Source organism: Semicossyphus pulcher, unplaced genomic scaffold, assembly GCF_022749685.1.
Source record: "Semicossyphus pulcher isolate SPU_LCO1_2020_fin unplaced genomic scaffold, fSemPul1.0.p SCAF_13, whole genome shotgun sequence".
NCBI classification, from domain to species: Eukaryota; Metazoa; Chordata; class Actinopteri; order Labriformes; family Labridae; genus Semicossyphus; species Semicossyphus pulcher.
Genome location: NW_027211637.1, coordinates 2,761,334 through 2,774,913, shown reverse-complemented (window position 1 = coordinate 2,774,913; position 13,580 = coordinate 2,761,334). Strand labels below are relative to the sequence as shown.

General features: G+C 44.4%; 1 protein-coding gene across 1 annotated transcript in view; it reads left to right on the top strand.

Annotated features, from left to right (window-relative positions):
- Positions 1–13,580, top strand: part of vps13d (vacuolar protein sorting 13 homolog D) — a 58,156-nt gene that overhangs the window by 31,851 nt on the left and 12,725 nt on the right. Inside the window, exons 40-60 of the mRNA XM_069659512.1 lie at positions 3,334–3,439; positions 4,613–4,765; positions 4,865–5,000; positions 5,084–5,131; positions 5,246–5,396; positions 5,512–5,728; positions 5,809–6,056; positions 6,142–6,333; positions 6,440–6,566; positions 6,745–6,887; positions 7,512–7,642; positions 8,116–8,291; positions 8,678–8,801; positions 9,640–9,875; positions 9,973–10,075; positions 10,185–10,342; positions 10,472–10,580; positions 11,507–11,677; positions 11,989–12,093; positions 12,190–12,339; positions 13,353–13,502. Coding sequence (XP_069515613.1) covers positions 3,334–3,439; positions 4,613–4,765; positions 4,865–5,000; positions 5,084–5,131; positions 5,246–5,396; positions 5,512–5,728; positions 5,809–6,056; positions 6,142–6,333; positions 6,440–6,566; positions 6,745–6,887; positions 7,512–7,642; positions 8,116–8,291; positions 8,678–8,801; positions 9,640–9,875; positions 9,973–10,075; positions 10,185–10,342; positions 10,472–10,580; positions 11,507–11,677; positions 11,989–12,093; positions 12,190–12,339; positions 13,353–13,502 — 3,134 coding nt within the window. The remainder of the gene's footprint in view (positions 1–3,333; positions 3,440–4,612; positions 4,766–4,864; positions 5,001–5,083; positions 5,132–5,245; positions 5,397–5,511; positions 5,729–5,808; positions 6,057–6,141; positions 6,334–6,439; positions 6,567–6,744; positions 6,888–7,511; positions 7,643–8,115; positions 8,292–8,677; positions 8,802–9,639; positions 9,876–9,972; positions 10,076–10,184; positions 10,343–10,471; positions 10,581–11,506; positions 11,678–11,988; positions 12,094–12,189; positions 12,340–13,352; positions 13,503–13,580) is intronic.

Here is a 13,580-nt window from a genome sequence, read left to right as displayed (position 1 = left end):
TTGTGATATAAAAAGTCCAAAGTCTTGAGTAGCATCAGTCAATCAAATTGAAAACAAAACCTGCAACATATCAGCCAAGTTCCTCTCGTCCCTCGGTTGAACAGGAAATGAATGGACTCGTGACATCTTGGTTGCTATCCTAACACGTGTACAAAGAATGGACATGACTTGAAGTGGAGCATGACTTGCACTGTTTGTGAAAACATTGATTTGCAGAGAAGTGCTGATTGCCAACACGGAGTTCAGAATGAGGATGATGAACCTCTCTAACCCTCTTGTGTGTTCCCTCTGCATGTGTCTCTGTTGTGTAGTAACTGTCTCTCTCTGCTGTCAGGTGCTCCTCTTGCTCACCTTAGAACTAGGAGCACAGCCAGCTTGACCTGCCTCGAGCAGCAGATTCACTCCAGAGGTACAGTTCAGAGTTTAGTCGCCCAGACAGTCTCCTCCAGCAGCTCTCTTTCAGTCACCCCGAAATATTCCTCCATTGGTGCTTTGGAATCTTGCATTAAAACATAGTTGAATAGTTTCCTGCCAGCTAAGAGTTTAAAAAATGATTACAGTATTACTACCAATTCATATTGGTATTAGTTTGATGTTTCTTTGCAGCCCTGTGTTTGAACCTATGAACCTCTGAGTGAACACGTGTAAGCTAAAAGTAAACGGATTAATTAAGCAGGAATACTGGCTCCTCCTCATTAATAATATGTCTTTAAACATGGGACAGTAAGCATTAAACTCCATGCAAGTCAGAAATAAACATTTGCATTCATTCATCAAACACAAGTCATCAAAATTGCATGGATTTTATTTGTAGCACTGACATTGAAACATGTAAATTAAATGCCTAAATTGAAAATAGAAAATAAGGAATAAGTATACTTGGTCCCTTTTCACAGATCACTGTGTAGAGGGCAAAACAATCTGGACATTTGCAAACAAGCTGAAGAAATAGAGTTTATTTATTAGATTGTGTCTCAAGATTTTTATCTCCACATTTAAGTACATTAAGGGTTTAATCACCAAATGATTGTGCGGCTTTTGCAACTGCTTAACCTGTGCGAAAGACACAAAGAGACGCCGCCGCATTCTCGAAGCACACGCAGAGGGTTGAATGCACCCTAAAGTGCGCTGCAGAGCAGCGTCTCTGTGCTCCGGTGTTATTTGTGCAAATTTAAATGAATCATTATGCAAACATTCGGAGCAAATTTAGCCCCTTTCTATGTAAATGAGCCTCGTGACAAAAAGCACCTAATTCACAAACAGCTGTTCAAAGAGCTGCCCCCTCCTCTCCCTGCTCATCATCGATCCGTGGATGGATGTGAGCTCCATCAGTGTGGAGCATGGAGATGTTTCTTTTCACAATCAGACACAAAACAAGAGCAAACTGCACGGATCTGCAAAACTTTATGGCCGTGTTTGCGCTTGAATATCATCAGGGCAATTTGCTTTGTGAATCAGACCTTGAGACGGAGCAGATAGCGGGGGCAAATGATGCGCAATTTGTGGAGCTATCAGCGGCCGCAATCTACTGGGTTTTTTTTTTAAATGCCACTAAATGTGACATCTAGCCGCTGATTAATGTGCCAAATCAGTGGTTTTAACTTACGTCTGTAACTTTGTACTTTGGTTTAAATTTCAACATTTGAAAAAGAAAATAAAAAAAGTCAGGATTTTGAAAATGAGCTGTAAGAAATGAATAAGAGACCAGAATGACCTGAATTGTTACCTTTTTAATTTTTCTTCTATTATTTCATATTTACTGTTGAGTTTCAAACCTCTAGTAGCACTCTGGAGCTGTTTTTCTGTGACTAGAGCTCTATTTATATTTTATCACACATGTTTACTGATTAATAGGTAGCATTAAAATAATCTGTAATGTCCCGACGAAAGGAGCGATGAAGAAGACTGCAAGATAGTAAAAATGAATGTGAGCAATACTGGATTCAAAATACTTACAGGAATCCACAGGGTTCATGTTTAAATACAGGAAAATAAACCTTCATCGTCGGGTAGAAAAATGAGTTGTCAGCAGTTTCAAAGTGAGGAATGAGCTGCAACAGGCCCCTCTCTCATCTCAGGCCCTCATAGATAAAGACCTGCTGCTGTGGAGACATTAAAGCAGGAGGTCTGTCTGGTGCTGGCTGCTCTTCAGTTCAATCTGCTACACAACGGAAGAATGACTGAGTGTATATTTAGTGGTGTCGCTGGCTTGAGTAGTGATGACGACAGTATTTAAAATCAGTCTGAAAGCATTTTGCTATATTTGTAGGCCGTCCTGTTCGTCCTTCTCCTAACGTCCGGTTTATGTTCAGTCACAGCACGACTCTTTCATTTGATATTGCTTCTCATTGCATGATGACTCATTGTGAAAAGTTGCTTGACTTTTTGCCACAGTAGGCCTCTATGTGTTTTTTTATTTTTACACTGTTTCTCATCTGTAGTAGAGTCATTGTTCCATCAAACCTCTGATCTGAATGCACATTTTTGGTGATTCTTTGTGTCCAGTAGTTTTTACTTCTTTGGGGGTGTATATTTTAGTTTGACATGCAAACTGAAGGTTTAGGATGGACTATGGAAAACAAATAACTGCTGGACACAGAGGTCAAACTGCTGCCTGTCTGTGTTTGCTCTGTGTTAAGTTGCAGAAGAGTTAATTTGTTGATGCATTTGTTAAATGACTGCTGTCCAGCTGATGTGTGCGTATTTATTTTGGTTCAGTAACATCTACTAATCTCCTGCGGTAGATTAACAGGAGTTTATTAGCAATGTTTTGCACACAAAATATATCACAGTTTGATGGTAAGAATGGAGCAAAATGCTGATCAGCACAACAACTCATATTGTCATCGAGGGAAATCATCTGTAAGCTACGAAAAGCTTTTGATGTTTTTGTTCTCTTTCCACATTTTGAGCTGTTCATGTGTAGAACAGATTTTTTGTTTCTAAACCAGTTGCCTTTTTAAAGGGATACTCCAATAATTTCTACAAAATTGGGGGCACTCAAAGCAGCAGAGATATTATGACTTTAACAAACGCTTGATAATCTAGCTAAAAGCGCCTTTTCACAGCCCAAGTTCATGATATAACTCATCAGGGGTTTGTGTTCTTTGTGACTGATCGTTGATCTGTTTTTGTAAATTGGTGGAGTACCCCTTTAAAGGAAAGAATTCAAGGCCTCTGTTGCCTTGGCTGCTTTTTTGGTCTCGCAGACCAAGAAGAAAGCAAACGCATGACTATAAGAATAAAACATCTGCTTCTAAAGTTAGCACTGGATGATGTAAAGCCACACACTCTCTCTTCTCCTCTCTGATTTCTTTTTATTTCTGTTTCCAGCAGACGTCAAACTGTCCAAGAGGAGGATGCCGTTTGTGCCGTACGCCCTGCGTAACCACACGGGATGCACCATGTGGTTTGCCACTCTCACTACGACCCCTACAAGGTGGGTTACTATAAACAGGATCCAATCAGGAGGATGAAGTGCATTTGTCCTGTCTGAACAGTTTGCTGCCATTCAGCGCCCTGTGCTTCAAAAAGAAACGTAGAAGGCAGCAAGAGACTGTGGGAAGTTGAATTGTGACATATAATAACATTTTCAAAGGGAACAGATCAAAAGTTTTTGTATGCAAATCCTTGAGGACGGACGACATATGGAAACCACATTTGGATAAGTTTTGAAAATGTACTAAAGTACCCAAATAACACGTTATACCTGACATAATCGCACCACATTTGGTGCATGCTTACAATGTTTATTGTCAAAGGCTACAATCTGCATTCAGACCCGGGTCAAATGACTCTGCAGTAGACCCGAGTAATTATCACCTCGGCTTCGATTTGGCATTGATGGGAACACAAAGCCCGGGTCTACACTCTAATCTCCGCCCCCTTTCTGGCGCGATGCTATGCTCCATCGGTAACTTCTGCAACTCCTCGTCATCTCAGCTCCAAATTCCGTCCGAGCAGCGCTTGAACATCGTTCCAGATTTGTCCCACCAAGTTTGATAAACAGACTGATGAGTAATAGATACGATAGACCTAACCACCGTAACATCTTCACTGGTTACTAACCCTGTCTCCGTCACGTTTGTGACGTCAGACGGTGACGCAGCAGAAAACAGACCGACAGGAGGATACTTCACTGGCAATGGGAAAACAGACAATCGGCATCTATAAGCTCCTCTGATAAACCTGCGTCAATGTGCTCATTTCTGTGGGATAGGGGTGTTATTTTTCCATGTATCAGTGGTTTGTGTAGCCTTTAAGTAACAAAAACACTTACATTATAATCGTCAATAGTCTGTTTGTCTAACAACTGATCAGAGCAAGATTTTTCAATAACTCCTGAAAAGATTCAAGTTTTACAACTACTAGAATTAAATTTGACTACAGTAATAAGCATATTACATGCTGACATCTTGATCCTTGGATAGTCTGGGCTCTCCTTTTTTCAGTTCTAACGGTTAAAATTCTCAAAATCACATTTATCTGTTTTTACAAGAAGAACTAGTTCTTGTCTGAAGATGTGTAGGGAGTAAATGTTTGACTTTGGACAACTGAGAGGGTATTTTTTACAACTGATCTCCAGGTAAATCTGTTCTCATGTCCCCCACAGGGTGGCGCTGTCTCACAGCAGCAGTGCAGACTCCATCTCAGACGTGCACGGCACAGGGACTGATGACACCCACAATGTGAGCCAGTGGAGGGAGGTGCTGCCCGGGGAGGAGATCCCCTTTGAGTTTGAAGCACGCGAGAAACTCCGACACCGGTACAGAAGCCTGTACACAAATACATGATGGAGAGATGACTGTGTTTGTTCCACAAATGTATTTGGCTGAATGCATTGTTGCCGCCTCCTCCTCTGTAGACACACTCACGAGCTGAAGCTGCACCAGCTGCTGGTTCGGGTGTGTGGATGGGAGCAAGTGAAGCCGGTGTCTGTGGACAAAGTGGGCGTTTTCTTCCGATATGCAAACGCAGACAGAAACAGCTCCTCGAACACTGTGAGTCAGAAACATATGTTCACAATATGAAGGAGAACTAATTAAGAGTTTTAGTTGAATCTTTTTCTGCTTTTCTTGAACAGGTTGGCAGTCCTATAAGCAGAACCAACATCATCCACCCACATGTTTACGTAAGTCTCACAGATGTTCTTCCTGAATCGGGGATTTAATCAACACAAATGTTCAGTTCGAGTATAAACCTGATGGTGACGTGTTGTTGTGTTTAAATGTGTTCGTCCCGTCAGTTCTCCGCCCTGCCTCCGGTCAGAGTTGTCTTCTCCATCACGATGGAGGGCAGCGCCAGGAAGGTCATCACGGTCCGCTCCGCCCTCATGGTGAAGAACCGGCTGGATGTCCCGATGGAGGTCAGACTGGACAGCCCCTCCGCTCCCGACAGTAAGACAGTTTAATCATTCAGTTAAACTTCTTTATTTACATATATTTTTAATCTTTACGTTGTCAGATCTGTTGTGCCATTTTAAAGAAGCCCTTTGTGTTCCTGTGTCGACAGAACCGGTGGTGTTGCCTCCCATCCTGCCGGGTCAGGCCCTGGCGGTGCCCCTCCACCTGACCTCCTGGCGGCTGCAGGCTCGTCCCAAAGGCCTGGGCTTGTTCTTCTGTAAGGTTCCCATCCACTGGACCAGCGTGGAGCGGCCCGGAGAGACCAGCAGCAGTAAGAGGGAGTGTCAGTCTGCAGACTTTGACGACAGCCACAAGCGTAACTTCAGGTAAACACAGGCAGTCAGAACTCTTGGATCTTGTCTTCCAAACATCTGCTACAATATCGCTCACTTCTCTTGGTCTGCAGGTTTTGTGTCGTCATAAAAAAGGAGAACTACCCAGACCAGCAGCCTGCCAAGAGGGTGTCAGGCAGTGCAAAGCAGATCTACAGACAGCCAGGCCACACCATATACCTGCTGCCCACCATGGTGCTGGCCAACCTGCTGCCCTGCGACCTCAACTTCTACATCAAAGGGACGTCCATCAAAGGCTCACTGAAGCCGGGGAAAGAGGCCGTGCTTCACGCTGCAGACACCTCGCAGAACATGGAGCTAGGTCAGGACTAGCAAAGTCGGCGAGTGTGTTTATTTCCTAAACATTGTTCTTCTTCTCACTCCTGGTTTTCATGTGTGTCCTTCAGGAGTCCTGCTGGAGAGTTTCCCAGTGTGCAAAGAGCTGCTGATCCCCCCCGGGACTCAGAACTACGTGGTCCGCATGAGGCTGTACGACACCAACAAACATCTGCTTTGTCTCACCATCCGCATCATCCTGCGGGCTCAGGGGGCGCTGAAGATCCTGATATCTGCCCCCTACTGGCTCATCAACAAGACGGGTAATCTTTTCTTTCTTGTATAAAGTAGAGTCGTAAAGATTTTAGAAGAAAGAACGTAATGCAGCCTTTGTTTTAAGAATAACTCCCTAACATGTTCCTCCATCAGGTCTGCCGTTGATTTTCCGTCAGGACAACGGTAAATCGGACGCAGCCGGCCAGTTTGAGGAGCACGAGTTGGCCCGCAGCCTCAGTCCATTACTCTTCTGCTACACTGACAAGGAGCAGCCTGCCATGTGAGTGTGTTAGAAAACCACCTTATTAATTTCTCTGTTCTAAGTACCTGCATCTGGATGATACAGAGGAGTCCTGGAAAGCCATGGAATTTCAAAATATCATTATCAACCTATATTTTAAAATCCATAAAAGTGTCTTTGTGTCTTTATTCATCCATCTCATCTATCTGAATCCCAGGTGTACCATGCGGATCGGGAAAGGGATCCACCCAGACGGAGTTCCTGGCTGGTGTCAGGGCTTCTCTCTGGACGGAGGGAGTGGAGTCAGGGCAGTGAAGGTCATCATGCACGGGAACAGGCCCGGCCTCATCTACAACATAGGCAAGTTGGCACATTCATGGTCAGCTAAAACTGGACGAGGGTCTTATTTCGTGTCCGATCCTCGTGAATCCAGAAAGCCAGAATAATTCTACACTAGTATTAGAGAGAGAATCATCTTTTATTCAGCATCGTCAAATGGGAGGTACATTTTCCTGCACTCAGTAACTCATTAAGCTCCGGCATAGAAGAAGAAGAAGAGCTGAGTTGCAGAAGTGGAATGTATTAACTATAATTGAAAGTACTCATGACGTTGATAGGTCCAGGCCGAGTGAATAGATTTTCCTAACTCTCGTATGATGAAATCTTCTGCCTTTGATCGAGGCTCCTCCAGTATTTTTCTCATTATATTCTCCCTTTTACTTTGCTTTAAGTGGAAAATCTGCTTTTCAGCCAGTGCTAATCATCATTTTGCTCTGAATCTATCGTCCTGTTTCTTCAGTTATTACTCTCCTGCACACTGTGCACCAGCATTTTCTGACACTTGGCTGCATGTAGCAAAGATCTGTACTGTTCAGCAGATATTTTCATATTTCATCTCTATACCTTCAGTTGCATAAATATTTCTGTTGCTACTCTCACATCATCAATAAAAACGTCTCATTGCTCCCTCTCTGATCGACACAGGCATCAGTGTGCGGAAAGGAAAAGGACGCTACAGGGACACTCACATCGTGACCTTTGCACCGCGCTACCTGCTGGACAACCGCTCCACCCACAAACTGGCCTTCGCTCAGAGAGAGTTTGCGAGAGGAAAGGTGAGAAATTAACAGTTCACAGTGTGTTCGGAAAGCCTAGAAGTTAAGACACAAACCTGAGGCAGTGATCGCAAAATCCTTGATTCAGATGCTGAACTTTGTTTGATATCTTTCTGTATCTTTACTGTTCTGACTCGCAGCCCAAAACGTTTTTCTGGCATATCATGGTTGCAATGAGACTGATTTTTGAAACTCTGGCCTTGGAAAAAAAAAAAACTTGAAATGTGACCATTGGAGCGCTGGTTTAGCGCAGCGGTTAAATCACGCCTCCCATGTACAGCTACAGTCCTCGATGAGGCGGCCACAGGTTTCTGAAACCGCCCTCGGCCCTTTGCCGTGTGTCCATGCTCTCTCTTCCCCTGTTTCCGATGCTATCCACTGTCCTCTCCCTCTCTCAAAGGGGGCATAAAAGAGGCCAAAATGTGACCATAAATACATCATAACAAAGCCACTAATGAATACATTTGTTGTAGGGCACGGTCAACCCCGAGGGTTACATCTCCACCCTGCCGGGCTCCAGCGTCGTCTTCCACTGGCCTCGTAACGACTACGACCAGCTGCTGTGCGTGCGCCTCATGGACACGCAGAACTGCACCTGGTCCGGAGGCTTCGAGGTCAACAAACCAAAGTCCTTTCATGTCAACATGAGGTGAGCTCATACGTACACTCTCCACCAACAAATGTAATTTACTCATATAATGGCTTCATAAGCACCTGTTTAAATCCATGTTTGCTCTCTTAATGTGAGAATACACCGTACAAATATATGTTTCAATTTTCATTTATTTTATCCTTCTAGCTTTTCATTGTTTAATATATAAATAATGTTTCAATGATATAAGATAAGATAGAACTTTATTAACCCCAAAGGACATTAGTTTGTACCGTATTTTTGTAGAAATACAAAAACCTACTCATATAACATTTATACCTTTGTTACTTTCATTTGTATATCCTGAAAATAAATCCCTCCAGCTCATGTGAGTGAATGAAGCAAAGTATTTGAGAGGTTTTAAGAGGATCCTTGTTTCACAGGGACACAATGGGGAACTGTTTCTTCCTGCGGACAGAGATCACCCTGAAGGGAGCCACGTACCAGATCTCCTTCACCGACACCGACCAGCTGCCTCCACCTTTCCGCATCGACAACATCTCTGAGGTAAATCCCCATTTTCACAGGTTTATTATTCCTGAAGGATGGAAGGATAACTCAAAAAAAGCAGCCAGAATCCTGGTTTGCTGCAGATCCTTAAAGTCATAAAGAGTCTTAAATTAGATTTTCAAAATTTAAGCTCATAAAATGTCTTAAAAAGTTTTATTTTTACTTGTGACTGTTTTTGTTTTTTGTGGATTTGCTTGTTCACGTGACCGTTCACGGTATTTACAGCAGCGTATTACGTAGGTGTTCACAAACCGATGGGGAAATGCAAGTTCAGGGGAATTTGGCTTCAAGATGAAAAATACAGGGAATGGTTGGCAGGGGCAAAGAACGATTATGAGGTGACTTGCAAGCTTGTAAACTTTGCACAATGTGAATTAAAGCCGTTGAGTGAAAAGCTCCAATACTACGTGGGTATTCGGAACACTAAGGCGCCAATGGAGTCTTGCGTGTCTGCTGCTACCACATCATCAACTCTTGTTGGAGCACAGACCGGTAACGTTGGATCTAACCACGATGCAGCTGTGCCACACCTCTGTTAATATCCGTTTGATCTGCTGTTCTAAAATAGTATTCTCTTTTTCTTTATCTTTTCCTCATTCTGCCATCAAAAAGACTCTGACATGCACTAAGTTTGAAGCTTACTGAAACTTTATGCATCAATTCTTGTGGAAAAAAATAAGAAAACATGTTAAAAATACGTGCCGGAGCCCTCTGCATCGTCCCTTTAAATCTCTCCCTGCTCTGCATGGACACAGTTTTTTCAACCTGAGCTGACACAGAAAAGTAAGGCTGAAAAGAGTCAATTGAAAGGAGTCCGATGTTTGAATCCCTCCAGGTGCCTATCCAGATCTGGCAGCACGGTGTGGCCGACATCCGTCTGCACACTGAGGTGAAGGCAGGCTCGGTGCTGGACTACGCCTGTGATGAGCCCACGCTGCCCCCCTACCTCACCCTGACTGTGAAGGGAGCCGGATCCTCAGAGGTCACAGCCGACATGAACTTCTTCAGAGAGTACAACAAGCTGTACTACGAGAACTTCATCTACATCGCAGCCACGCACACGTTCTCACAGTACGACACATTCAGTTATTAACTCTTAATATAAATGTAATGTCAATGAGGCATGCTTAAAGGCATAGAAGTAAGCAGCATCATGTTGTTGATGCAGGAACATTGAGAGGAGACCGGTTGGGAAGAAGCGCCCGGTGAGCTCGGCTGAACTGGTTCTCGATGTGGACACCAAGACTCAAAGGGTCATCCTGAAAAAGAAGGTAGGTTACCCTACATTGAATAAACAGACTTTAATGCAAGTGTGGGTAAGATGACAAATGTCATTATTGTCATGATTGTGTAGTCACATGTTGTGTGATCGCTGTGCAGGAGCCGGGGAAGCGCTCCCAGCTGTGGAGGATGACTGGCTCTGGCATGTTGTGTCACGAAGGCTCGTCTCCACCGCAGAGCAAGCCGGCGCAGCCCCGCCCTCTGGACTCCTCTTTGGTGCTGGACATCGCTGGGCTCGCAGCCGTTAGTGACAACAGGTTTGTATTGTGTGCACCTGTAGTGTTTCTAGCTCACAACAGAGTTTACCCCTCAGGAGAGAAGTTCTGGACACTGGATCATAAACTCAAAGATGGGACCTGACAGATTTCTCTTTGTCTCTCTACAAGTTTTGAGCCGTTGATGCTGAGGAGGCCGGACTCACGCCGCAGCACCACCCAGACGTGGTACTTCAGCTCAGACATGCTCACCTGTGGCCTCCCCCGACTGGTAGTACAGGTAGGCGTCTGTTTTCACTATTAATTGATTAATCATGTAATGAAAAATCACAATTTTAAAATGACCAAAGTACCATCTCGGTGCATTGCTCCCTCCGAGGTGGGAGTGAGTCTCTGCCTCAAGGGAAGGAGTTCAAGTACAGCTGGGTCTTGTTAACGGGTGAGGGTAAAATGGATCGTGAGATTGACAGATGGATCGGTGCAGCAGTAATGCGGGCGTTGTACAAGAGGGAGCTGAGCCTGAAGGCAAAGCTTTCGATTACCAGTCGATCTACGTTCCAATCCTCACCTGTGGTCATGGTCGTGAATGAGGATGGTGAAATAGGCGGCCGAAATGAGTTTCCTCCGCAGGGTGTCTGGGCTCGGCCTTAGAGATAGGATAAGGAGCTCAGACATCCGTAGGAAGCTCGGAGTAGAGCCGCTACCCCTCCGCATCAAAAGGAGCCAGTCGAGGTGGTTCGAGCATCTGATTAGGATGCCTCCTGGGCGCTTCCCTGTGGAGGTTTTCCACTCATGGCCAACTGGGAGGAGTTCCCTGAGTAGACCCAGAGCTCGCTGGAGGGATTATATATCCCACCTGGCCTGGGAATGCCTCAGGATCCCTCAGGAGGAGCCGGAAAACTGGCTGGGGAGAGGGACGACTGGGTTTACGTGCTAAGCCTGCTGCCACCGCAACCTGAGCAAGAAAATGGATGGATGGAAAGCACCATCTTTAAATTGCTTCTTTAGTCCAACAGTCCAGTACCCAAAGACTCTTCATAGACTTTCATAAAAGACCGAGAAAAGCAGCAAATCCTTCCATTTAAGAAGCTCGACAGTTGCAGTTAATTTTGATCGACTAATCACTAAACCAACGAAGTGTTGCAGCTCTAGTCTTGATTTCTGCTCTAATTATCTTCTCTTGTATTTATAACTTGTGTCCCTCAGGTGAAGGGCGGTGTGGCAGGCCTGTATGATGGAGCAGAGGTGGTGCTGGGACCAGACTCAGGGCTGATGGAGCCTGGACCCGAGCAGCAGTTCATTAACCAGAAGATGAGACCTGGTTCTGGGGTGTTGTCGGTCCAGGTGCTGCCGGATGGACCCACACGAGTCCTGCAGGTGAGTGCAACTTAGAGAAAACATTACATATATATTATATATATACATAATAGAACAAACACATAGTGCTTCTCTTTGTTGTCCTTCAAGGGTCAAACTTTAGGTTAGCATAGTTTTATAGCACTTTTTATCTTTATGTTTCTGCTACAAAATGTTTGTAATTATGCACCTTACATCAGATAACAGAGCTTCTCACAGAATGTAAATGAGCTTCATTAAACTGATAACATCTGATTATATCTACTTTTCATTTACAGTGATGGTGAATCACATTATTTTTGCTCACTGAAGTTTGCTTGTTTGTTTTGCAGATCAGTGACTTCAACCAGAGGAGAATGCTCCGGAGCTCACCGAGCACCGAGCAGGAGAAGAGCAAAGAGGAGGTGAAGAAGGCGGAGCCTGAGCAGGAGCTGGAGGTATGAGTGACCTAATAATATAAAACACCTGTGTGTGATATCTGCAGCTCAGTATGGAAAACATTTACTGTAACGTCCTCTTTGTCTTCCTCACAGGTGCTGGTGAACCTGGAGGAAGGTGTGGGTGTCTCTCTGGTCAACAAGGCTCCTGAAGAGCTTGTGTTCACCACACTGTCCGGTATAGACGTGCACTTCATCCGCACTGCTGCCAACGAGGTGCTGGAGCTCAGCATTCAGAACATCCAGGTGAGCTCACCTCAGCTGGCAGATTGTATTTATTTATTTATTTGTAACAACATTTGAATTGATTATAAAACAGTGAAGCAGAAAGACTGACAGATTTCAGCTTAGAAATCGTGGCTGAATGTGGCCGATGGGAAGAGAGGAGGGACAAACAGAGGCCAGGTGAGGGACCCCTAAGGGATCCTATGCAGAATGTTTGTTGCAATGAAGGCACTGAGTGTGAATATGATATTTATTTATTAATTTATTTGTTCATTTGAGAAGCAGGAAGTATGGTAATGAGCATCTGTGTAAAAATGCAGGAATAATTTTGAGCCGTGGTCCCCAGGCAGGTAACAAAACAAAAACAGAGAGAGAGAATATTCAAATATAAAACATAAGACACAAATACAACAAATACTATAGGATAATATAAGATACTTTGCTGATGGAGGATTAAAACCACTGAATAATTCTCAGAAAAACCCTGTAAGTTCATCAGCATGTCCACGCTGGTCCCAGTCATCAGGCTCGTGTTGATCAACCGGTTTACAGACAGAATGGGAACAGAGAATCGGTTCCAAGTCGTGCAATCCGTCAGAATCATGTCCCTTGAAACGTGTCGATCTCCCATATTTTCTGACTGTTGCTTCTAGGAAACAATAACCTGTCAAACTCGTGTGTCTGCTCTGCTGGAAACAACAAGAATGAGTCAGAGCAGGAGCGAAACAACAGTCCAAAGCCTTTATTCAGGAGTTCTGGTGGTTATACCTATAAAATGTTAAAGCAGTTAAACTTTAGGGCCTTTGCACACCTGAGTCACATGCACGCCTTACTCTGTTTTTTATAGACTGGGAGTTGATTAAATAGAGTATTGATGCTGAAAACCTATCTAGGCCTTCCTGTTTTCTCCAGAGAGAAAATTGATATTCAGAAATAAGAGTGGATGAAAACTGATACTGCAGTCCTTACACACTCTCCTTTCTGTGCCCAACGCTCAGGACTGTGTCTGAATACTTGCTCTGTCATGTTATCAGGTGGACAACCAGCTGCTCGGGACCACCCAGCCTGTGATGCTGTGTGTGACTCCCAGCTCCAGTGACATCGGAGTCAACGACAGTGGCCCCGCCCTGCAGGTCAACTCGGTCAAGGTTCCCAGCAGCCTCATGCTCACGGACCTCTTCAAGGTGAGTGTCACACACTAAATCACGACTGTGTTCTCCAGAAAAATTACACCTTCCTGGTATCTCATGAAGTAACCACTG